Consider the following 21,898-nt stretch of genomic DNA (forward strand, 5'->3'; position numbering starts at 1 on the left):
TTCGTAAGACAAGTAAGAAAGACAGATCCCATTATATCAGCTTTATCGTCTCGAAGAGCTTGCAACGGAGGAAGTTTTCGATTTATATCTCAACATTTACAAGGACGAAAGTAGAAAAAAGAGAAAAAGAGAAAGCAGGATGTAACCATGTCGAAAATGCAGTGGATTTCCGATCCGCTTATGGTATCGCATGAGTCAAGAGATGGAATAATGTTGAGGCCGGAGACGGCTCAAGATGATTGATTCAATGGATCCCATTTTAGAATGGGGGAGGCGCCTGAGTATAGCGCTATATTCGGCCTAATAATTCATCGACAAGACGACGGGGACAGTATCAATCCTCGTTCATATCCTCGTCTTCCGGTTCTGACTGCCTCTCTTCACTTCGTTCGCGGTCAGACGCCCTCTCTTCCTTCTCGCCCTTCTCCTCACCAGCAGGTTCATTTTCACCAGCAGGTTCCTCTGGAGGTGGCGGCAGGGTTTTTGCGAATACGGGGTCGATCGCTGCCCGGTGCAAAGAGCGTTTGTAGACTTCAGCCTCATCAGGATCACGCACAACAACCTGGATTTGATCGACCTGATCCTCCTTCGCCTTAGGACGAGTTGGCGCCAGACCAGCCTGGGCGATAGTACGAGCACGCTCAGGCTTAAGCCGAGTTTTACCCAATATCGGGTAGTAATAGGCTCCTTTCTGAGTGAGGCGTGTGCTGCCCTGGTCAGACACTTCTGACGGATCGAATAGCGTGAGTGCAATGTCGCGTTGCTTTTGCTCTGTACTAAGGGTTTGGCTGCTGGTAGCATAGGTGCGAACCCGATCATAGCGGTGAAACTTTTGCTTGTCGGGCCCTTCATGTGTGTAATTCTCCTCATTATCGCGGTCTGGGTTGGATATTTTGAGACTGTTCTTGATCTTTTTCGCAGCCCCTTTCTTCTCTGGTAGGAAAAGATCATAATCCCACGGGATAGGACCAGGATCGGGGTACAGATTAGGATTGGCCTTGTGTAGGGCCGTTTTAGTCGCGTGCTCCTGGCAGACTCTTTCCTCTGGCGCCGAAGGCACGAGGATGGCGACATCCATGCGTTCATCTCGCCTTCCTGAGATCCCTTGTAGGGGTGCCTTATCAAACTTGAACTGGACGAATCCACCAGGATCGGGGAAGCCTTGCAAATCTGGGAGCACAGGTAAGAAGCCTGTAGGCTTGAGTTTGGGGTTGTCAGGATGCGTTGGATGAGCCCATGCATCAAGCTCTGCTTTCGTCGGCGTATGTCCCTTGATTCTGCTCGGAGTGTCTTCGCCGGTGTGCTTGCTCTGAGGATATGCAATATCGAATCCCTTCTGGATGTATTTCTTGATATATGTGGGATCATCACGGGAAACATTTGTCTTCTCTGGCTGGTTGCGTGGCTTGGGTCTGATGGGGGTTGTCCTCACGCTTCCCGTGCTCACTTGGCCAGCGGAGATGTACTGTGTGCGACGCAGGAAACTGACATTCGTGTTCTTAGGAGCTGGGTTTTTGAGTTGATCCAAAGTCGTCAAGAGGGCTAGATCGGCTGGATCTACAGGAGGAGGATTCTCCGGCGCCATAATAGCTATGACGAACAAATTAGACTCGGGGATCGAGTTCTGGCGCTGCAAGGACCTTACCGCTCTCATCACCTAAATGGAGACCTGGGATCCCCACTAGATCAATTGGCATACCACCTTCTGCGTCCACGTCTATGTTTAGCTCCTCGCGCCTTGCCATGTTTGAAGCAAAACCTGGAGTAAGGAAGCGCTCCAATCCCTCATGTGGGATGTCAAGGAACTTTGGTGGCATATCGGGAGGAGGAAGATCATTTCGGTATCGCAAAGAGGCGATGTACTCCTGGTGAAAGCCCTCGGAAGGGCGGCCATCCTTAGGCTTCGACATGACTTGACCCTCGGCAAGTAAATAAATGGGCGTCAGCGGAAAGTGTTCCTGGCTGGTAAACTGTTAATCAGGAAATGCGCGTTGAAAGTGTAGGTACTGAACTCACAAGAGCCACGCGTCTCGGGATGAGAGCTTCCAGGACCAAGATATAAACTTTAATCTGGAACGGCACGGCTTTGTTTGAGTGAGCCTGTCCTCAAAAATGCCAAAGGTAAGCTCTGCGAGAGGGACTCTGAGCACTGGGAAGGCAATCATGAAGCGAAACTCACTGAGCAGTGAGAGGCGCTATTCTGCCTTAATTTACCGCCTTATAGTTACGGCTAGCGTATACTTATGGTATGGAGCTGGGAATGGAGATTTGCCGTTCCGACTTCGGGGAAGAAGTATTTCTTTATATAGCACCTGATTGAGATGCGCTAATATTTGTCTCTGATCATAAATGGACTGCAGCCGAAGTTTTACATGCAATAGCGAATAATCTGCTCTTTTACCCATTGAATCGCCTATCTTACACCCAGAAAACACACCGTAAATAGACACCCAGATAACCAGTACGCGGATTGTCGTCGCCTCTTAAAGGTCGATAAGGGCAAACTCGGTTTTTGTTACAAGCAAGGATCAGTAAGCCCACATGCACTTGTATGCCAGAAGCCGACTACCTAGCCGATCATACTCCAGCTGTCCTATCCAGCTGTCGTTTGTCCCGCTGAGTTTTCCGAAGACGCTGGCACCTTTCCAAACCACCACCTGCGGATCAAGCTCTCTCGGTGGCGTGCCAATCATGACTTCTTTGGCATATCCCGGTCGAAGAGTTTGTAGACGTTCTTCCAAGAAGGGATGGAAACCCGAGATTAGGCTGCCTCCTCCAACCACCATGATTCCACCGAGGAAATCACGCATTTTGCGGTCATCTGAACGTGCACCGTGAGTGATGGAGGTGAATATGGCACTGTCCAGTGGAAAGATGGGGAGAACATCATCTCTTTCCTCGACCGCGGGCATACGGGGCGTTTGGGACGAAGTCTGGCCCTGTGCGCCGGGGATGGGAGTGTTTGCACCACCTGCCTGCGGCGTTCCCGTGACCTCTGGCCCTGGCGATCCTGCAACAGATGAACGGGGGGTCGCGTCGAGATCTTGCACTCTGACCAGTGCGTTTATTTGCTGTGAGCGGCTTGGGGTGGATTGCACATCCAACAGGCTCGGATGATTTGCATCTCCATTAGTCTGGGAATTAGCGGATGGAGGAGCAATTGCCGCCAAGATCTCTGACTGTGCTGCCGACACAGGATCGTTGAGCGAGCCATCGTAGATATCACGGGATGGAGATATCAGTTTCCTCCTGCCTTCCAGCTTCCGCGAATTATCGAATATCGTGGGTTGAAAGTAACCCATGGGTGCGAGAAGAACTTCATCGTATGCTTTGAAGGTGAATTTCCGGGTATCCTGACCAGAGATCCGCAGATGAAAGTCGAAGACCTGCACAGAGACATTCGCCTCGTACATCGTGCATACGTTTTTCTTCAGCTCTTCCGCCAGTAGGAAGTCGTATCTTCGTCTCAGGTCAATATCGGCGTAAGGGAAGTGATCGTATAGCATCATCTTGATGAACGTTTCAGTCACGTCAGCGCCGCCGTACTTCAAGTTGACCCGTGAGTTCTCAATACACATCCCTTCCTCCACACAACATATCGATGTCTTCTGCGCCCCAATGTCCACAACACACGTGGAGGTGAAGCCCGCGCCAAAGGAAGCTGCCAGGCTTTCCTGGATGAAGCACACACGAGCGAACGCGAACTCCCTCATAAGCATTTCCAAGATCTGTGTCACATACGACTTTTCATAGAGATCGGGAATGACAAACACACAGGAATATTGCGGCCACTCCTTTTTGCTGGTCAAACCCAGCTGAGTCTTGATCGCGTCTTCCAGGATCAACGAGATGTCCAGAAACAGGAGTCTTTTACTGTTGTAATCCTTCTCGTTGCACCACCCATATCGGATTGGCCAGAAAAGCTTGTAGCGAGGATTTGATGTATCAGGGATTCTCAAGGCTGCCTGTCCAGTAATGAACTCCGGAGCGGGGTCGGCAATTTCTGTCCACTCCACGCGCATCGGATCGTTGTGCTCTGAAATGGTCTCCGGAGGTGTCCGTCGATTGTAATTCACTACCATCTCCTTAGAATTTGGAAGCGTTCGTCTTTTATTCTGACGCATGTGCGTCTTGAGCTCCGAAGACATCGCCGTGTACTGGGAGGCGAACTGGAGGGCCGTCAGTGATTTATTCGACAACCGCAATATATCGCGATAGACGTACCTCTGTACCAAACATCTTTTCAGGTTCCATCAGTGAGTCGTCATCCAGCTTCTGCCTCTTTGGGATTGGCTCTGTCCCCTCTTCCTCTGACTCGTTTTTGGTGGATTTCCGTGCAATAACCATAGGGACGGTCTTGGGTAATGCATCGCTCGCTAATCCAATTCGCAGGTTCTGGCTCCCGACATGGATTACTATCACCTTTGAACCCAGAGCTTCTGTAGCGGCCTCCTCAGCATCATCCATGGGAGTATCACCGTCTATTTCACCATCTCCTTCTAACTCTTCTGTCTTCCCCATTGCAAGAGCGCGATCCCGATCCTTTGCGCTTTTGGTCATTCGATTTCTCACTTCTTCATTTTGTAGTCGGAAGGCTAGCAGCTGATCATCCCTCTTGAGATAGTCTCTGCAGGCCAGAAACACGTCAGTAAACCAGTGTGGTCAATAACACTACCGTAGGCGTCCAAGCGCAGACAGAGACTGAGAAAGTGAGGTTGCATACGTATAGTAGTTTTTCTGGTTGATCGGAGGTATCTGGGGCCAGCTCGAGAGCTCCATGTTGTTATCTGTACGCTCCAGGCCTTCACAAGTATATTCGTCAGCGTCAACTCCGCAAGTATTGTTGAGTAGCAATGCGCTTGATCGCGGATTACTTACCCTCATCCCGAAGGAGTGCCTTGCCGGATTTCTTCCCAACCATTTTGCTTGCTCCCTGTCTTCCTCAGCGCTACTTCGGCGACTGTTCCAAATCGATTCCAAAGATAGTAAATCGAGGGGTATTGGCGCAGTGCGGAGGATCGCGGTTGGCGGTTGGTGCTGATGAGGTGATGAGACACTTCAGGCGGTCGTCATTAGAGAGGCGTGAAAGACTTGAATTTATGAAACCGCCTTTGTCGTGATAGCAGAGAGAATGGAACCCCGACGAGAGCGCCACAGTAATGGAGAGCCCTCAGTGAATAATGCGGATGGTCCGTCTGCTTCCCTTGGCTTTCAATCCCGGAGAGCGCAAAGCTTGGGCCACGCAGATCGGCCAGGGCGCGCCCGCCTAGCCAACGCCAGCTGGCCCCGATGCGGTCACCACCAGAAGTTCAAGATTGGCGCTCTCCCTTCACAGTTCGTTCAGTCTAACAATCAATCGAAATCGCTCATTGTACAAACGGTCTGGATCCGCTCACGAGGACATGTCATAGTATTTATCGCATCTGTATACTGTTTTGCTTCATCATCCTACGCCTTTTTCTCACGTCCTCGTACCTTCAGTGGCTGCAACCTCGACCTACGGTTGCCGTCAACATCTCGCAGTCTGCCTCTTGCTTGACCGTCTGGACGGCTGGAAATATTCTATACAGATAGCACAATGGGCGTTTCCTTGTCTCGTCTGGTTTCCTTGTTCTGGTCCAAAAAGGAAATCCGTGTTCTCATTCTTGGACTTGTATGTTGGCTGCCTTCTCCCCAGGCCACGCGACCAGAAGTATCAAACAGTATAGGTTCGATACTGACTCGGGTCTCGATGATATAGGACAATGCCGGCAAGACAACTCTGCTATACAGATTGAAGGTATGAAAGCCAGTCGTGATGTTATCTTAGCCTGTTCTCGCTAACAGTTGTTACTCTTCCGCGCAGATTGGAGAAGTTGTGACGACAATACCGACTATCGGCTTCAACGTCGAATCTGTGACATATAAGAACCTCAACTTCAATGTCTGGGTACGTTGAGTCCCTAAGTGGCAACCCGCCCGAGACGTCACTAGGACACAAGCGCTGACTGGGGCATTGATACTTAGGATCTCGGAGGCCAAACATCTATCCGTCCATACTGGAGGTGCTACTATGCAAATACTGCTGCTGTCATTTTCGTCATTGATTCGACAGATGTTGAACGATTAGGAACTGCTGCAGACGAGTTGGCGGCTATGTTGAATGAGGAAGAGCTTCGGGACGCGGCATTGCTGGTCTTTGCCAACAAGCAAGACCAGCCCGGTGCCAAAGGCGCTGGTGAAATATCGGAGGCTCTGAAGCTAGGAGAGCTCCGTGATAGAAATTGGAGTATTGTTGCATGCTCTGCCATTGACGGAAAGGGCATTAGTGAAGGAATGGATTGGTTGGTGGTAAGTATACTCCTGTTATCCAAGACATCCCGTCAGTCGCAGGTCGCCTCTGTTTGGGCTGCATTTCTCTTATGTAGACAGATGCTTACATCACTGTGCAGCAAACAGTCCAATCTGAAAACTCATAAGCGCAGGCGTCTTTGTTATCGTGTCACGAATCCTCACTAATACCACTCGCCTGGCGTTCTCCGTCTTTTACCTCACTTTCCTCGGTTAGACTCTCGGCGGAGGGCCGTAAAGGCCGCGCCATTTTGTATATCACAAAATCATCGAGTTTCACAGCCTAGCAATAGGCCACTACCGATTACTTTAATTTGAGAACTTTGTATCCAAACCGTCACGAAAAGATACCAATCTAAGAATGTCTCACTGTGTAGGCAATGCCGTATATTGATGAGTACCTACACATCCCGTACCTTTCCTAGGTCCAAGCATGCGACGGCAGCTACATAAGCGGAAACGAGTTTGCAGAAGTCCTCAATTGCTAGGTTCAATTTCGAGGCCAGCGTAATTTACTTATTCGAGAAAAACAACACTCAAGGTCGATACTATTGTGGTAGTATTGGAAAGGCTTCCATGCCATCTACCTAAACTTTCCCGTTAGTTAGTGCGTTTCTCATTGGTAAATTGTTTCGAGAAAGTCGGCAGCTCGTCAATTACTATGGAAAGTTTCGTGAGGGGTAATAGATGACCACAGAGCCTCCAAGAGAGCACGGACGATAGGAGCTTCTGAAACATATCGCATTTTGAAGCGTCTTTCGGCAACATAGAAATGCTTTTTACGCTCGTATCAGTGGTATCATGTCTTATCTCGCCTATCAATCGTTGTGGTTATCGAGCTTCCTTATCCGAGATCGATCTGGGATGCTTAGGTAATTATATGCTTCGATTCGCCGTATCTTGGTCCCTTTTATCGCATTTTTGGCTCTGGCCAGGAGAGTGGGGTTGACTTGTTATTAATATTAAGAGAGTCTGGCACTACTGTTGAGGGTCCCTTTAGATATTCTCCTAATCCCGACACAAAGAAACAAATTCTTGAGGTATCACGTTCCGCATCAGCATTCGTTGGACACTATAAACTTGAACGACTACCTGCGTTTCTCGAACATCTTCTATCCGGCAGTGGCTTTGGAAGAACTACATTATATCCTCTAAAATCATAGAAGAACGTATCGGCCATGGAGTTTACAGAAACACAGATTGCTGCAGTCGTCCCGCCTGAAGGGACAGCGTCACACCGTCTCGTTGAAATTGACACCAAATATCCGAAGCCCGTTCCACAAGAAGGCGATTTACTAATTAAGCTGGAGTATTCTGGCGTGTGCCATTCTGATGTGCACAGCGTTCGCAGGGAGACACCAATGTTGACGGATGTGGCGGGGCATGAGGGGGTGGGGACGGTCGTGGGCGGTAAGTTGCATACTCAGATCTAGAGGTGAATTTTGAATTTTGGACATGGAATATGATATTGATTAGATTGTTTTAGTGGGAGCTGGTGTCAATGAGGAAGAGTGGAAGGGGAATCGAGTCGGTGTCCGGTTGGTCTCCTATTCTTCTACCTCATGGGTCACGTACATGAGGTCCTATTTGAGATTTATGCTGAATCTGGGGAAAGATGGCTGTATAGTTCATGTTTGAACTGTGAAATATGTGCCGTCAACAACACATCGTGTCCGTATCAAAAGAATGCCGGTGCAGTAAGTCAAGATTCCGATCCAGACTGTTTTCCCGAAAGAACGTTTCATTGACCGAGGTTCAGAATGTCCCAGGAACTTTCCAGCGTATGAGAGCTATTTATCTTACAATGGAAGTCGATTCTGATGATGAGTAGAGTATATCGTGGCGCCAGCTCTCCATGTTACGAAGATCCCTCCGCAGCTATCCCCGGACGAAGCTGCGCCACTTCTATGCGGTACATCTGACATTGAGGCTGTCAGCATAACTTGGACCTAGCTGACCAATTACTCTAGCCGGTATTGCAACGTATTCCTCTATCATGAAAGCAAAGACACGACCAGGTGATTGGCTGGTCCTTCTAGGAGCAGGCGGTGGGCTTGGACACATGTGAGACTTTAATCCAAGAGGGCTGAGTAGAGGCTGACTGTTCTAGGGGAATTCAAATAGCAGTAAAGAAGGGATTGAAAGTAATTGCTATTGATAGGTAGGATGACCGTTCCTTGCTTTATGAAAAGGGTGCGCAACTCCGTGCAATTACTAACCAACATGGATACCATAAGTGGCGAAGCAAAGAAGAAGTTGTGCCTTTCTTTAGGGGCTACAAGCTTCCTCGACTATAAGACCGACGACATAGAAGCTGAAGTCAAGTCATTGACATCCGGGCTCGGTGCACATGCAGTGATATGCTTGGCAAATAATGAGAAAGCCTATGCACAAAGTATGCGGATGCTGCGTAGAACGGGTATCCTTGTTTGCGTTGGTATACCGAATATACCCTTTAACCTTCCTGCAACGCCTCTCGATATGATCGTCAAAGGTAAGGATCTCAGCTTCTTAGTACCCTGGATGTTATACTACGGAAAATCCCCACATGTACCTCAGATCTGCGGAGAAGTTCGAACATCCACTGATCAATGAGGTCTAGGTCTTACAATCGTGGGCAATTCTGCAGGCACGGCCAAAGAAATGGAGGAGTTGATGGAAATGGCGGTGGCGGGTGATGTAAAGGCACACATCGAGGTTTTCGACTTTGAGCAAATTGCTACTGTGCTGGAGAGACTGGGCAGGTCAGAAATTGACGGGAGGGCCGTCGTCAAAATTCCCGAATAACTGGAGAATGATATTTCTACATTTACTCTACCTAGACCACCTCGAAGATCTGCGGAGTCTGTGGATCTAATACCCCTTGATCCATGCGCTAAAAGTGGCGTCTTCTCGTGCGTCAATGATTAACACCATTGAGGAAAGGATATGGATTACGACCAGTTATTACCCCATATTTTCATATGATTCAGCTTTCTGGACACTGTTGCTGTCCGCAATAGATACTTCCGCTCTTATCTTTTCCCGTGTATCAAAGAAGGGGAAAGTACTAGTAGTAAGGTACGGGGGCTTCCGGAGGTTGATCACCGCAGCTTTTAACTATTTTTGCCCTTGATCCTTACACATCAAACTACATTCAAGAGACATAGAGAACATAGCAATCCTTCCCATGATGATTTTATTCTGGGATACATTTTAGAGCCAGATCGCTTCCCTACTGGCAGAATTGAAATAAAAAGAAGAAAAGAAAAGGACAAAAACTAGAGTACTATGTCAAACTTCGAAAAGCCCGGTAGTTACTACAATTCCCTTGTATAGCTATACGCAAAGAGTTGCCCAGATAGCTTCTTGTCTTGGTATGGACATCGGGTCCGAATCGGAGCATTGACAGTTACCGAGACTCATCCGAAGGGACACATCAGGGGCCCCGCATGATCGATGATCTTCCCCAAGACGGGGGCGAGAAGGGTCTGTCTTAAATAATGTGTCCATTGGTTTTAACTGAAGCAGAGAATCAATGAGATGCTTACGGTATTGACTCCCCAGAGACATGGCCGTCCTGTAGGCCGCCCTTGTAACTCGTGGTAGATCACGCTGTTCCCATTGGCTGATACCCGACTCTGATCCAACAACTTCAACCTTTGGCCATGCAATCGCCCGGAAAGACTACAGCGACATTCCTCGAGACGCCGTGTCCAGAACGTGTTTGCACATGCTATAAAGACGCGTTATTACTTGATATTGCTTCCCTTGAGGCTCCTTTTCAGGCGTTGAGAAACCCTGTCGTAGCCCGTGTACTCCCTGCACTCCACTCGATCCAGCAACGACAATTCGGAACGAGAGCAGATCCCATCTTTACTAACTGCCTTGCTGATCTGAAGCATTGCCGCCGCACGGTTTGAATGGCCTCGTGCTATACGTGCCGGCTAGTCCACACTGCGTCTATCTTATCTTTCGACACGCATGTGTTCTCCTGATAGGATATCGTGATGTTGTCCGTATACTTTCAGCCATTTCCTGCTACCGAGGGGCATGGTGGGCCTGCAGATGAGCTCCCTAGGATACTTGAAGCGATGTACTCAAGTACCAGTCGTTTCTTCCTCGTTTGTGCTTTGCTGGTGTCTCCTCGAGCTTCAGTACAACTGGTAGAGGACCACGTCGCGATTATACAATGAGTCTGGCTGACAGTCTCATTGCGGGATCTATCCCGAGTAGCCTGAGCTCGCCTCATGGCTACATTGCCATTGCTGCTTTCTTTGTCTCTGTTCTTATCGTTTCTGTTCTGATCTTCTCTTCCCAAAATGCGAAATCTGACTACAATAGCGGGATCTGGACCTATCTTAAATTCGCATATGCAAGCTTCTTGAAACCTCATGAGAAGGGCGGCAATGGCCAACAGCAGGCACTGGAGAGCTTTTACAAGACTCAGGTACGGAAACCCGCGTCCTGCTGACGATTACACTACTTACCGCGTGCAGGCGTCCGTCTATGATGCGACTCGTTCACGGCTCCTCCGGGGCCGCGAGGATATGCTTGGCCTGCTCGCTGCACAGCTGAAGCTGAAGAGCGAGAAGCAGGGCGCCAAGGCTCAGAAGCCTATCTGGGTAGATGTAAGTATATCGTTCATTGTCACATTCAGCGGGCTAGGCTAATTTTGTCAGATTGGAGGAGGCACTGGGTAGGTCGTCGGCATATTCTCATCAGTGACACATCTCTTAACCGCTCATTAGATACAATATTGAGGCAATGGCTTCCTTCCTCCCAGTCGACTCATTTTTCTCCCGCGTCTACCTGGTCGATCTATCACCGTCGCTTCTCGAGGTCGCCCGTAAGCGATTCGAACGATTAGGATGGAAAAACGTAAGTGTGATTTGCATTGACGCTCGGTCTTTTCGCCTTCCGAAAGGTGATGATGGAGCCGATATTGTCACTATGAGCTATAGCTTGTCTATGATACCAGGTGAGAATATATCCGGACCGCGATAGTCAAGTCAACTGCTAATGGATGGCAGACTACTATAGTGTGGTTGATTCCTTCACCTCCCTTCTGAAACCCTCCGGTATTATTGGAGTCTGCGACTTCTACGGTAAGCAAAATTTCATCGGTATTTCGGTTTCGGGAACTGAGTGGGCGAAATAGTGCAAAGCATAGTTGATGTTTCGTCACGGAATTATACTGGAGGGGCCTTCAACCGCCATGTGAACTGGCTGGGACGCGCATTCTGGCGTGCTTGGTTCGAGGCTGACAGGGTTAATCTTGAGGCTGCCCGCCGCGATTACCTGGAATACCGCTTTGGTACTGTCATTTCAGCAAGCGAGAGAAATTACCTTCTAGGAGGTATCCCTTATTATATCTTCATCGGTTGCCAGAAGGACGTTGCCTCCAACCCTTCCAGCATTGAGCAACTGGATGCATCTTTCACAGAGTCTCCTTATCTCTCACCAGCGAACCATCGGAAGGAGATTGACGTCGCGATCGAACAGAGCGAAAAGGAAATCCGGTCCAAGGCATACGAATCGGCAGTTATCAACCTCAGCGCGAACCTGCCGCTCCCTTCGTCTTTCTACCAGAATCACCATTACCGAGTCTACTACAACGATCTGCTGCCCAAGCACACCCAGTTCCAGAATGAGTACATTTATGCTTTCACATGGGAGGATCCCCGAGTAGACCACCGTCTGCTAAACATTGGACCTGATGATGTTATCTTGGCCATCACCAGTGCCGGAGATAACATCCTGGATTACCTGCAGAACAACCCCAGGAGAGTGCATGCGGTAGACCTCAACCCTAACCAGAACCACCTCCTCGAACTCAAAGTGGCAGGGTTTAGTGCGTTGAGCTACGGGGATTTCTGGAAGATTTTCGGAGAAGGCAAACATGAGAAGTTCCGTGAGCTCCTCATCTCTCAACTCAGCCCACACCTTTCTAGTCAGGCCTTCCAGTATTGGCTCGAGCATTCTCATGTCTTCACATCCGCCTCTGGACGGGGGCTCTACGAGACTGGCGGTTCTCGCCACGCAATCAAGATGGTCCGATATTTGTTCAAGGTCTTTGGCCTTGAAAAGGAAGTGAAGAAGCTGTGTGAAGCTCAGACCCTGAACGAGCAGCGGGAGATCTGGCCCCGTATCCGTGGAGTACTGATGAGCTCCCCTCTCCATTATGCTATCGTTTCAACAGAATGGTTTGCTTGGAAGGCTGCCGGTGTACCGCGCAATCAAAGGAACATGATTATCGATGACTACCTCAAGAGGAATGGCCTGACTCATGACATGAAGACGACCAAGGATGTCAGCGGCAAGGCTATCTGGGAGTATGTCGTCGACACGTTGGACCCGGTCGTCAAAGACACAATGATCAGCAACGACAACTACTTCTACTATCTCTGTTTGCAGGGACGCTTCTCGAGAAGGTAGGGGATTATTACCACGACGATTGCTGTTTCACGTGCTGATTGCAAGCAGATGCCACCCTACTTATCTGAGCCCGAAAGCTCATGCGAAATTGTCGTCATCTGGTGCCTTCGACGGTCTCCGGATTCATACGGACGAGATCAACGAGGTTATTGCAAGAATCACGCCAGGGACTCTGACGATCGCAGTGGTGAGTTCAAAAAGCTTTCCTAATCGAGAATGTACTTACGCGTTTCTAGGTCATGGACTCAATGGACTGGTTCGACCCCAAGGGCGATGCAGCTACCTCACAAGCCAGAACATTCAACCGTGCTCTAAAGATGGGAGGCCGCATTTTGCTAAGGTCAGCCAGTATCGAACCCTGGTATATTGAGAACTTCGAGAAGAGTGGCTTCTCCCCACGCCGTGTAGGCGCTAGATTCCCCGGGTCGTGTATTGATCGGTAAGTGATACGAGGCAGATATTTTGTCTACGTTACAAAAAGATGCTAATTGACTTTAGTGTAAATATGTACGCGTCTACTTGGATATGTACGAAGACTGCAGAATTGGGACGCCCTGGCTCTGGTCCCAGCCAAAGATCGAATAGTGTTGAACACTTGGAGATCTAAATTTTCGATTCTGCGAGCGTAAAAGAAAAAAGAAAATAGAAAAAAAGAAAGAAAAACTATAGGTTCTTTACTTAACGCCTATATCTAGAAATTCTATTAAAGTGCGAGATTACCTACTTTTCGAAGATCCAAATTTGATTCTATAGATTATCGTGGCAGGTGCGGTCAGATAGTATACGGTGCCGGCGGCCTACTGCCCGTTGCGGTGTAAATTATGTAGCCTCTACTGTACGACTGTGGGAATCGCGCCGGGTCTCGTCACTTTTGCCCGTGCACCTATCCGCGCCATCTGGATACACTCATAAAGCTGGAGATAGCAAATCAATCACCTACCTATTCAGTACCTGGTACGTGTCACGTGATTGCTGCCTCATACATGTCGTACCTCTTTCATTAACGCTGATTTCATCTTGTTCCTTCTTATATCATTTTCAGCCTCTCCCTTACCTCGAAGTGCATTCTCCGTGTTCATTATATCTTTGTGATACCTTCTGGACGTACGCCTCAGTAGCAAAAAGCGTCAAGTCATCCTCAAGATGGCTGGAAATATCTTCTTTGCTAGAGGTTTTGACAAAATGAGGATTGAATTTGACGATTATCCGCACCCATTGATCCTAGGACAGAAGATTCTGGAAAGGAAGACTCAACTCGATGAGATGTCATGGGAAACGGACCGGGTTGCTTCTCAAGCTTGGGCAATTTATGTCTGTGAGAACCTCAACGACCCTACTGATCAGGCAATCATGAAAATATACATGCAGTATGCTTGCTACTTCTTGAAAACTCTATGGTTGCTAATTCTCTTATAGAATTCCCTATGCAGGATCAGAGTTCGATACACCGCAGCTGAGGGCCTCGCAAGCGCTAGAGCTCCAGGGCTTTGCAAGATCAGAATATAATGCTCTTAAGCTGTTTACGGAAAAGGCCTGCCCCTCAACTCCAAAGCTCCTGGCATCTAAAGTAGATACTCAAGGCCCACAGGACTTGGTTCCTGGTGGTTTCATTGTCTATCTGTTAATGGAGAAGTTACCTTGTTGTCGCCTGGAAGATGAGGTCTTCTGGAACTTAGATGAATCTGAACGTGCCGATATCCGACAAAAGTTCAAGGAAGCATGGATGTATGGTTTCCCACTTTCCTACTACATCTCTTACTCTCGGCAACGCTTTTTCTAACCTAGTAACTCTTCGCAGTTCTTGTTACAACGCCGGCCTTGTACTTTATTTAGGCAACACCGATAACATTCTGTGGGATGCTGCAACCAAAAGACTGTGAGTGATCGCAACCATTCTAGTGCTAGGAAAGTGTAGATCTCTAGAGCTAATTATATTGTGCCACACTATAACAGCTATTTTACAGGGTTCCAGTACACTTGTTCATCAGAAGAATATGCACAAGGATGGGATGATAAGCAGTTGAGGCTATGGTTTCTGTCAAAACCACCCAAGTACCTCCTAAAGCGACCCACTAGAGATCCGAAACCAGAGGATTCTCTAATCGCCTTACGTGATGGTTCCAGGCGTGAAATATCAGATGTTTTTGGAAGATAGATGAGCAGTTCTGTTGTAGTTTCCTCTCCAGGACATTGTTGATCTAGACACGCGGATAACTGATATATGTGTGAATCATGCCCAATGATATAATAGCTCTCTACTTTGGAATCAGAGCGTTTAGGCTATAGATTGCTACCTTGAACTTCAGCAATATCTGTTCTAGGGGTTTGTTCTGTTCCTTTTATTTTTATTCATTTCCCTTCACGTAGACACGCATCGTAATATCCCTGTCACGTGTCGTCTAGCTTCAATAATTCAAGTATAAAAGTCTTCATTGAACTTTCTAGGATTTTTCATACTGCATGTGGTTGAGAATATGGTTTATGAATGGTTCTCCTACCTGTAGTTTCCAACCATACTCACATAGAAGGGGGGAATATCTAACCCAATTCCATTAACTCAAGTACCTCTATTTTCAGCTATAGTCATGCATAGAGAGTGAATTCTGGCACTAGAGGCCTAGTAGTAGGGGATCTCCCTCAAAATCTGCTTTAGGCTTAGTTCAGTGCACAGTGATAGCATACCAGGTAGATACCTACCTAGTAGGTAGGTACCTATGTAGGTACCTAGCTTTGATCTTTCGACCTACCCCTCTTTCCTTCCCCCAACAGATCCATCACCGAAATGGCAGACGATGCTACGAGAGCGCAGGTGACTGGCCTACCAGAAAAAGTGCCTGAAACGATCAGAGCCATCTACAAGTTGATGACGTCGATATAGTATGATAGCTGCCTCTTATATGGTTTCAAAATGCTCTAATACCGATGGATTGTAAATATCTGATTGACGCGCCTCGATGGCACTCAAGACCCCTAATACGAAAGTTTTCTCCGTCTATTTATACCTAAATAGTCCTTCTTTGACCTGTTAATATGCCTCGGGAACTCCGTTTGAAAGATCGCCGTATGATTTAAAACCCCCGGGTGCTCCCCTGAGAAGCAGATGCGAGACTGCTATCCAGAACGCTTGTATGGCCATTGACTGTTATAACTACTACTGTAACTACAGACGCCGCGGTAACACAACAGACCGCTGGTCTTGAGACCGACAAGGTCGATGTTGGTGACACAAATTTTAAATATTTTGGGTACGCTCCCCTCAGATATACCCGTATGGAGAGGGAAAGAGAAAGAGAGATAAATCACTAACAACGACAGCAAAATATATTACTCTTTCTTCTCCTAGCCTCTGACGCCAATTTATCCCATGAGCATGTTGTTCATGGAGATGAAACTGGGGTACAAGGACGGTTCGAAAGTAATGTAGGCCGAATTGTATCGGCCGTCTTCAAAGCAATGAATGTGCCAATTACCTTAGGTGACTATAAGGCTAGCCAAAGGGCAAAGGGCGAAGGCAAAGAACACATGCAACATATCCTTGGTAAGCAAGACATGCATGCATAGTTATTCGACATACATATCAAGGCTGACTTGACTCTGTAGGCCAAATAGCAGAATACCTGTATTTGGCCAAGTTCAAATTCGGATATATATCAACATATGACGAAACCATATTCTTGAAACAAGAACTTACCCAAGATGGATGGGTATTGTTTCACAGTAGTATTATCCTTCATTCTAAAGAGTCAGAAGGAGAGCCGTCGTTACGCGAATGCCTTTGGTACATAGCGCTGGCAGCGGAAGGGAAAACGATATTTTAAAGGAAAATGTGTAATCTGGCGGAACTATCATCGCAGTGACGATCAAGCCAAAGGCGCAATGGGTGAAGAGATGGAAACGAAAATTGTTGCGGATTAGCCTATTGGCTCATTGAATAAGGTGCCTGATAAAATCGGATAGGATGTCTAATTCGTTCTCAGAAGTTTCTCTTTATCCTTGCATATTACCAAACTAGAATCAGAATGGCTAGGTACCTTTGATAATACGCTGAATGCCTCCAAGCTGCCATGTTTATCCAGGCCCAGATCACGTAGGGATTGCTGCAGGTGCTTGACTCCAAGCACAGCCTTTTGAGCTGGTAGGAAAGCGGGTGGTTGGCCGCTCTGGCAACTCCTCAAAGCCATGATCTATAACAATTAGCCACTCATTGTCAATGAAGAGAACAGTATGGCAACCTTTCGAGGTGTCTGATCTGCCTATATTTTGAATGGTGGAGATCCTCGCGGCGGAACGCGCGTCAGCGGCTAATCGCGCAGCACAGCCAACAGCCGCCAGCACGTATGTACTGTACTTGCTGTCTTAATGCCACCCAGCAGCTTCTCCCGGATGACAACCTAGCTCAACGGCAGCGCTGCCTACGCTCTGATCAAACAGTTATCTTTCCGTCTCGTCCTCTAGACTGCTCTCATATTTTTGCAGTGAGCAGGGAGGTCAGGGCCAGCTACTGTTTATTCTGAACCCAGTCAGGGGATGCGCCTGGGGCTAGACCTCCGCAACCGAGCAACATGGCCATGATGGCTAGTGGAACATCCGGCGTTCCTCACGAAGACCACTATGATGACGACTCCCTGCTGGACAATGACTTGATCGATCCCGATGATGGTTTGCTACCTCGTCTCTGGGTACGCACGAGCTTTAGCTAACGTGCTCAATCGCAGCTACAGCTATCGAGGCAGACGACCCCCTTCAAGCCGACACTTCCGATCGAGCTCCGCTGACGGGAAACATTCAATCTTCCTCATCTCAAGATGGCGGTATCTCAGGGAACTATCTCACTTCTTCAATTCCTGGTGAGGACCGTCGTGCCCCGCAGAATACCATCGACGAGAGCGTCTGGGACACTCTGTCGCGGGATCTCCTCGCCGTGTGGGAGAAGATGAGACAGGTCCTTTGGCCCAAGTACCTGCTTGGAGGTATACTCCGGCAAGGCGGTGGCATTGGAGCTGCTGAGAGAGGAGAGGCGACTGGCTTTAGAGGCGGCTTGAGAGGCATTGTTGGCCGATGGCCGGACGCTGATACGGTGCTGCAAGGCGGCATGAGTGAAGGCTTGAGAGATTGGGACTTATGGTAATGGCGCCCGGATTGTCGCAAGTCGAGAGTATATGCGTTGGGATTGCTGACACTGTTACTCTAGGGGTCCTTTGATTTTCTGTCTACTTCTGAGCATGTTCCTCTCCATGCGCGCGAAGGATGAACAATCGTCCCTTGTGTTCTCCGGGGTCTTCTCGATCGTTTGGATCGGAGAAGCAGTTGTGACACTCCAGATTAAATTGCTAGGTGGAAACATGTATGTGGACCTCGCTCTAATACTCCATGATCTTGAGCTGACCTCCGTGCGTTTAGTTCGTTCTTCCAGTCGGTATGCATTATCGGATACACATTATTCCCTCTGGTCATCGCCGCACTTCTAAGCGCACTGGGCCTGCCCATCATCGCTCGGATACCGGTCTATCTTGTGCTCATCGCGTGGTCCCTCGCTGCCGGAGTTAGTATATTAGGGGGCTCGGGCGTGGTCAGGAATCGCGTGGGCCTTGCGGTGTATCCGCTGTTTGTTTTCTATATTGGTATCGGGTGTTTATGTTTCATTAGCTAAAGGACTGCGGTCTTGGTTTCATTGCAAATGAGTGTCGGCCGTGCCGTGCTCCACTTTGGCCGGAGGACAATAATTGCCAGCCAGGCATATTAAGCGGTGACGAATTGACGTGTTCGGGGAATTGAGGATGTATAGGATAGCCGTGAACTTGATATACTTTCTCTCGTACTCGATTATTATCGACTTAGCCGACAAGCGCGCTATTAATTCGCAACCTAGATCCAACCGGCTGAGTTGTTTGCTGCGGGGTGAAGTAGTGAAGCGGTCGCCGGGAGACCAAAGAAGAGAAGGCCAACACCAAAGTTCGACCCGCCTTGACTCTCTCGTCTACGGATCTCTAGACCTTCTTCCTCCGACTCCTTCTGGTCCGGCTCCGTCTTTCTTCCTAGTCCTTGGGCGCTTGCACGTCTAGAGCTCGTTCCTTGATCTAACTACTTCTTCCACTCTGCACTACAGCCAACCGCGGCTCGTTCAAGGCCGGCCGTCACTCTGTCTCGCGAGGTCTGAGCTAGCCCTGGCGTCAATTGGAGCAAAAGCCGGACTTCTCTCGACATCGCTATCTCCCTTTGTGTAACGTGTACAAGCGAAAGAAGCTGGAGCAGCACCGCAAAACTGCAACGTCCCCCATACTTTTTTCCGCAAAGCGTAGGGCCCTGAAGTCTCTCCACCCTTGAAAGCAGACGGATGACTAGTGAGTATATCCTTCTGCGATCTTATGCAGGGTCTCTTTCTACAACGACCGCAAGGGCGGCCCCTTTTGTTCTTTTCCAGGTGGACTGACTAGAGAAATTTTTCTTCTACAGGAAGCTTGCCTACTACCTACCTGGCGAACGATATCCCGACTCTCCTTGCCGTCGCAACACTTCACTCAGCGAAATTGCCTTGCGCGTAAACTTGCAAATAGTTTCAACTTTCTATTTACCCGAATCTACGCCGATAACCTGATCACCCAAGATGGCGTCTGATACCCAGGAACACAATGGTGCGTCTACTGCTGAGAAAGAGGACCACGTCACCCCGCTACCCCCAGACAACACATCGAGCCCAGACTTACCCAGTTCTCCATCATCAGAGGACAAAGAGCCCCAGAACCCCAAAGGTACGAATGAGATTACCCCTCCGCCCTCGGATTATGCGGAAAACAAAATCAACCCTGAAGTGGACCCTGGGACCCGGAATCAAGAGCAAAAGGCCACGCAGACCGTTGCCCGCAAAGATGACGCTGCCGTCTTTCTTATTATTGTCTTCCTTATCTTGGCTCTCTTTTTTACCATGCCAGCAAAGCTAGAGTCTAACAAGAAAAACGTTGGAACAGACACGAATGAGGACCCCACTACCTCCGATAACGATAATACCGGCGAGCGCCCCGTTCGACAGAAGCTGAAAGAGACGACTATTGCGGGGAATCCAGAAGTGTCTGAGAATACCGATACGAGCGATTCGCGCTCTACTAGTAGAGGACGGGCGTCCAGGAAACGATCCTTCGACGATCTTCAGACGGACAATAACGATGCAGCTGCTGAGTCTAAAGACGAGAACAGTCATAGACGAAAGAGATCTCGCGATTCCAAAGAGCTGACCACACCGCCGCCGGAACAGTCGAAGGACGTGGATGATAAATCAAAGATTCTCAGTCCTAAGAAGAAGAGAAGCATAGATCAACTCGAAAAGGACGATGCCAAGATAGAAGAGCCGGCGGGAAAGGCGACATATGAGAACGGATTATCTGAACCAGAGAAGAAGAGACACCGCGACAATTCGCAGGAGCGTAGCGCTGCTGAGGCATCTAAGGATGAGGCATCTAAGGTTCGTTTATATCCTCCAGGTCGTTCTGTTTCCTAGGTCTGACTTACCGAACAGCCTTCTCTGCCCTCTGCGTTTGCCAACACCTCCGCCGTCTCGCCGTTCGCGTCTCTCGCTCCCAAGTCTAAGAAAGAAGAAGAGGCTCCTAAGACCACTCATGTTACTTCAGCCTCTGCGTTCGCTTCGTCAACTTTTGGGGCGTTTGCGTCTTCGACGCAGTCACCTTTTGGTTCCCTTGGGGCATCTACGTCGTCTGTCTTCAAGAGCACTTCCACTACTGAATCCGAGAAACCTGCTACTGCAGGGTTTGCGGCTGCCGCTGGACCTTCCCCATTCGCAGCAGCTGCAACCTCCAGTACTTCTGCCTTTGGCACCCTAGGGTCCGGATTCAGCGGATTCGCCGCTGCTGCTCCCAAGCCAGGAGGTGGACTCACGAGCTTTGCTGCACCTGGTGGCCCTGGTATCATTGGCGCCGAAAAGGCGAAGCCATTTGGTTCATCAGGAGATAACTCCGATGAGGAAGGTGAACAAGATGAAGCCAAACCTGGCTCGGAACTTCCAACTTTTGAGAAGGATAAGGAGGATGAACGGTTCTTTGAGCAGCCGAGTATGATTTGACCATCTCCTCGCGGACCTTTTTCCCCTCGCAAATGCTAATCTTTTATAGTTGAAACCGGCGAAGAAGAAGAAACGACATACTTCTCTTGCAAGGCCAAGCTGTTTGGCTTCTCTGGAAAGGAGTGGAAGGAACGTGGACTAGGCACGTTCAAGGTGAATGTTAAGGAACCAAAGGGCGATGGCAAGAAGACTGCTCGGCTTATCATGCGTGCGGACGGCGTCTTGCGGGTGATGCTGAATACGCCTATCTTTAAGGGCATGACGGTTGGAGATGCTACAGGAAAGGAGCCGTCCACCAAGCAGTTGCACCTGGCTAGTCTTGAAAATGGACGTTCCGTGCCGCTTCTTCTTCGAGTAAGTTGTCTTCCTGATCTTGGCGCCTACACTTCTCGCTGACATTCTCGCAGACTGGCAGCAATGACCTTGCAAAGGAACTTTACCACGTGATCCAAAAGCTTCAGGAGGAGCTATGAACGTCGAGAATAGACGTAGCTAGCAAGCATCTCCTGTGCGATTGAATTCGGTACATTTCAAGCGAATATTTACGCTGAACGGGCTTCACGTCTGCAACTCTTGAGGTTATCTTACTACGACTAGGGAACAGAGAATTGTTGTTGGGTCCAGCATGTGCTGGACACCCAATTCTCTCCGCTGGTCAGAAGATATCTCGGATGAAACAGAAATTCATGGGGTCTGATCACGATGTCGTCACAGGAGTCAGCTTGCTCAATCCAGTGCGGATTTGGGGCATATCTTGCACTTAAACCGAAAGGTCCGAACAGAATATCATTTATTCTGCGAACGGGCCTTATGGGTCTCATCTTTTGGCCGCGGCGGATTGAGTCATTGACCGGGTGTTCTATGTACAGCAGTTCATACTTAAACCTGAGTCAGACCTACGGGCCTCTCGTTCGTGGTCTTCTAAATCTGTTTCTTTTATGCCGGCGGGCTGTCATTCAAAATAGGCGGTACATTTAGCATAGTTGTTCAGTCGGGGAGTTCTAAGCATGCGCAATTGGGGCAGGGCGATCTCTTTCATATTCTTTGACTCTGGGTGCATGTTGGAGGTGGGGCTTTCCC

The 21,898-nt window shown here is 48.8% G+C and overlaps 8 protein-coding genes across 8 annotated transcripts; 7 read left to right on the forward strand and 1 right to left on the reverse strand.

Moving 5' to 3' along the window:
• Positions 1 to 334: 334 nt before the first annotated feature.
• Positions 335 to 4,779, reverse strand: C8Q69DRAFT_486557 (actin-like protein ARP8; the record flags this gene model as incomplete). Its single annotated transcript, XM_028631915.1, has 7 exons — positions 335 to 1,590; positions 1,646 to 1,962; positions 2,584 to 2,657; positions 2,697 to 2,821; positions 2,861 to 4,169; positions 4,225 to 4,627; positions 4,724 to 4,779. The coding sequence occupies 7 exons, from the start codon at positions 4,777 to 4,779 to the stop codon at positions 335 to 337; spliced, it is 3,540 nt and encodes a 1,179-aa protein (XP_028485167.1).
• Positions 4,780 to 5,217: 438 nt separating this feature from the next.
• Positions 5,218 to 6,766, forward strand: C8Q69DRAFT_466259 (ADP-ribosylation factor 1). The gene is made up of 5 exons (XM_028630552.1): positions 5,218 to 5,653; positions 5,741 to 5,779; positions 5,846 to 5,929; positions 6,007 to 6,330; positions 6,432 to 6,766. The coding sequence occupies exons 1-5, from the start codon at positions 5,579 to 5,581 to the stop codon at positions 6,456 to 6,458; spliced, it is 549 nt and encodes a 182-aa protein (XP_028485168.1). The 5' UTR covers positions 5,218 to 5,578; the 3' UTR covers positions 6,459 to 6,766.
• A 614-nt stretch (positions 6,767 to 7,380) lies between these two features.
• Positions 7,381 to 9,466, forward strand: C8Q69DRAFT_257468 (alcohol dehydrogenase). The gene is made up of 9 exons (XM_028626645.1): positions 7,381 to 7,740; positions 7,817 to 7,868; positions 7,946 to 8,027; positions 8,090 to 8,111; positions 8,162 to 8,242; positions 8,301 to 8,394; positions 8,441 to 8,491; positions 8,568 to 8,824; positions 8,933 to 9,466. The coding sequence occupies exons 1-9, from the start codon at positions 7,509 to 7,511 to the stop codon at positions 9,115 to 9,117; spliced, it is 1,056 nt and encodes a 351-aa protein (XP_028485169.1). The 5' UTR covers positions 7,381 to 7,508; the 3' UTR covers positions 9,118 to 9,466.
• A 1,035-nt stretch (positions 9,467 to 10,501) lies between these two features.
• On the forward strand, positions 10,502 to 13,462 carry C8Q69DRAFT_520384 (hypothetical protein; the record flags this gene model as incomplete). The annotated part of the gene is made up of 9 exons (XM_028633495.1): positions 10,502 to 10,759; positions 10,809 to 10,940; positions 10,992 to 11,008; positions 11,061 to 11,290; positions 11,343 to 11,417; positions 11,471 to 12,743; positions 12,796 to 12,934; positions 12,984 to 13,186; positions 13,246 to 13,462. The coding sequence occupies 9 exons, from the start codon at positions 10,502 to 10,504 to the stop codon at positions 13,352 to 13,354; spliced, it is 2,436 nt and encodes an 811-aa protein (XP_028485170.1). The 3' UTR covers positions 13,355 to 13,462.
• A 178-nt stretch (positions 13,463 to 13,640) lies between these two features.
• On the forward strand, positions 13,641 to 15,074 carry C8Q69DRAFT_466268 (hypothetical protein). The gene is made up of 4 exons (XM_028630553.1): positions 13,641 to 14,114; positions 14,164 to 14,472; positions 14,546 to 14,623; positions 14,701 to 15,074. Exons 1-4 carry the CDS (start codon positions 13,891 to 13,893, stop codon positions 14,900 to 14,902), a joined length of 813 nt encoding a protein of 270 aa, XP_028485171.1. The 5' UTR covers positions 13,641 to 13,890; the 3' UTR covers positions 14,903 to 15,074.
• Positions 15,075 to 15,777: 703 nt separating this feature from the next.
• C8Q69DRAFT_444433 (hypothetical protein) lies at positions 15,778 to 16,565 on the forward strand (the record flags this gene model as incomplete). Its single annotated transcript, XM_028628995.1, has 4 exons — positions 15,778 to 15,808; positions 15,914 to 16,015; positions 16,091 to 16,285; positions 16,348 to 16,565. 4 exons carry the CDS (start codon positions 15,778 to 15,780, stop codon positions 16,563 to 16,565), a joined length of 546 nt encoding a protein of 181 aa, XP_028485172.1.
• A 446-nt stretch (positions 16,566 to 17,011) lies between these two features.
• On the forward strand, positions 17,012 to 18,645 carry C8Q69DRAFT_257664 (putative nuclear protein export protein Yrb2). Its single transcript, XM_028626646.1, has 4 exons — positions 17,012 to 17,406; positions 17,469 to 17,871; positions 17,939 to 18,091; positions 18,148 to 18,645. The coding sequence occupies exons 1-4, from the start codon at positions 17,310 to 17,312 to the stop codon at positions 18,395 to 18,397; spliced, it is 903 nt and encodes a 300-aa protein (XP_028485173.1). The 5' UTR covers positions 17,012 to 17,309; the 3' UTR covers positions 18,398 to 18,645.
• A 706-nt stretch (positions 18,646 to 19,351) lies between these two features.
• Positions 19,352 to 21,291, forward strand: C8Q69DRAFT_444435 (putative nuclear protein export protein Yrb2; the record flags this gene model as incomplete). Its single annotated transcript, XM_028628996.1, has 4 exons — positions 19,352 to 20,203; positions 20,258 to 20,807; positions 20,868 to 21,172; positions 21,226 to 21,291. 4 exons carry the CDS (start codon positions 19,352 to 19,354, stop codon positions 21,289 to 21,291), a joined length of 1,773 nt encoding a protein of 590 aa, XP_028485174.1.
• Positions 21,292 to 21,898: the final 607 nt, after the last annotated feature.

This window comes from Paecilomyces variotii (assembly GCF_004022145.1).
Source record: "Paecilomyces variotii strain CBS 101075 chromosome Unknown C8Q69scaffold_5, whole genome shotgun sequence".
NCBI lineage: Eukaryota > Fungi > Ascomycota > Eurotiomycetes > Eurotiales > Thermoascaceae > Paecilomyces > Paecilomyces variotii.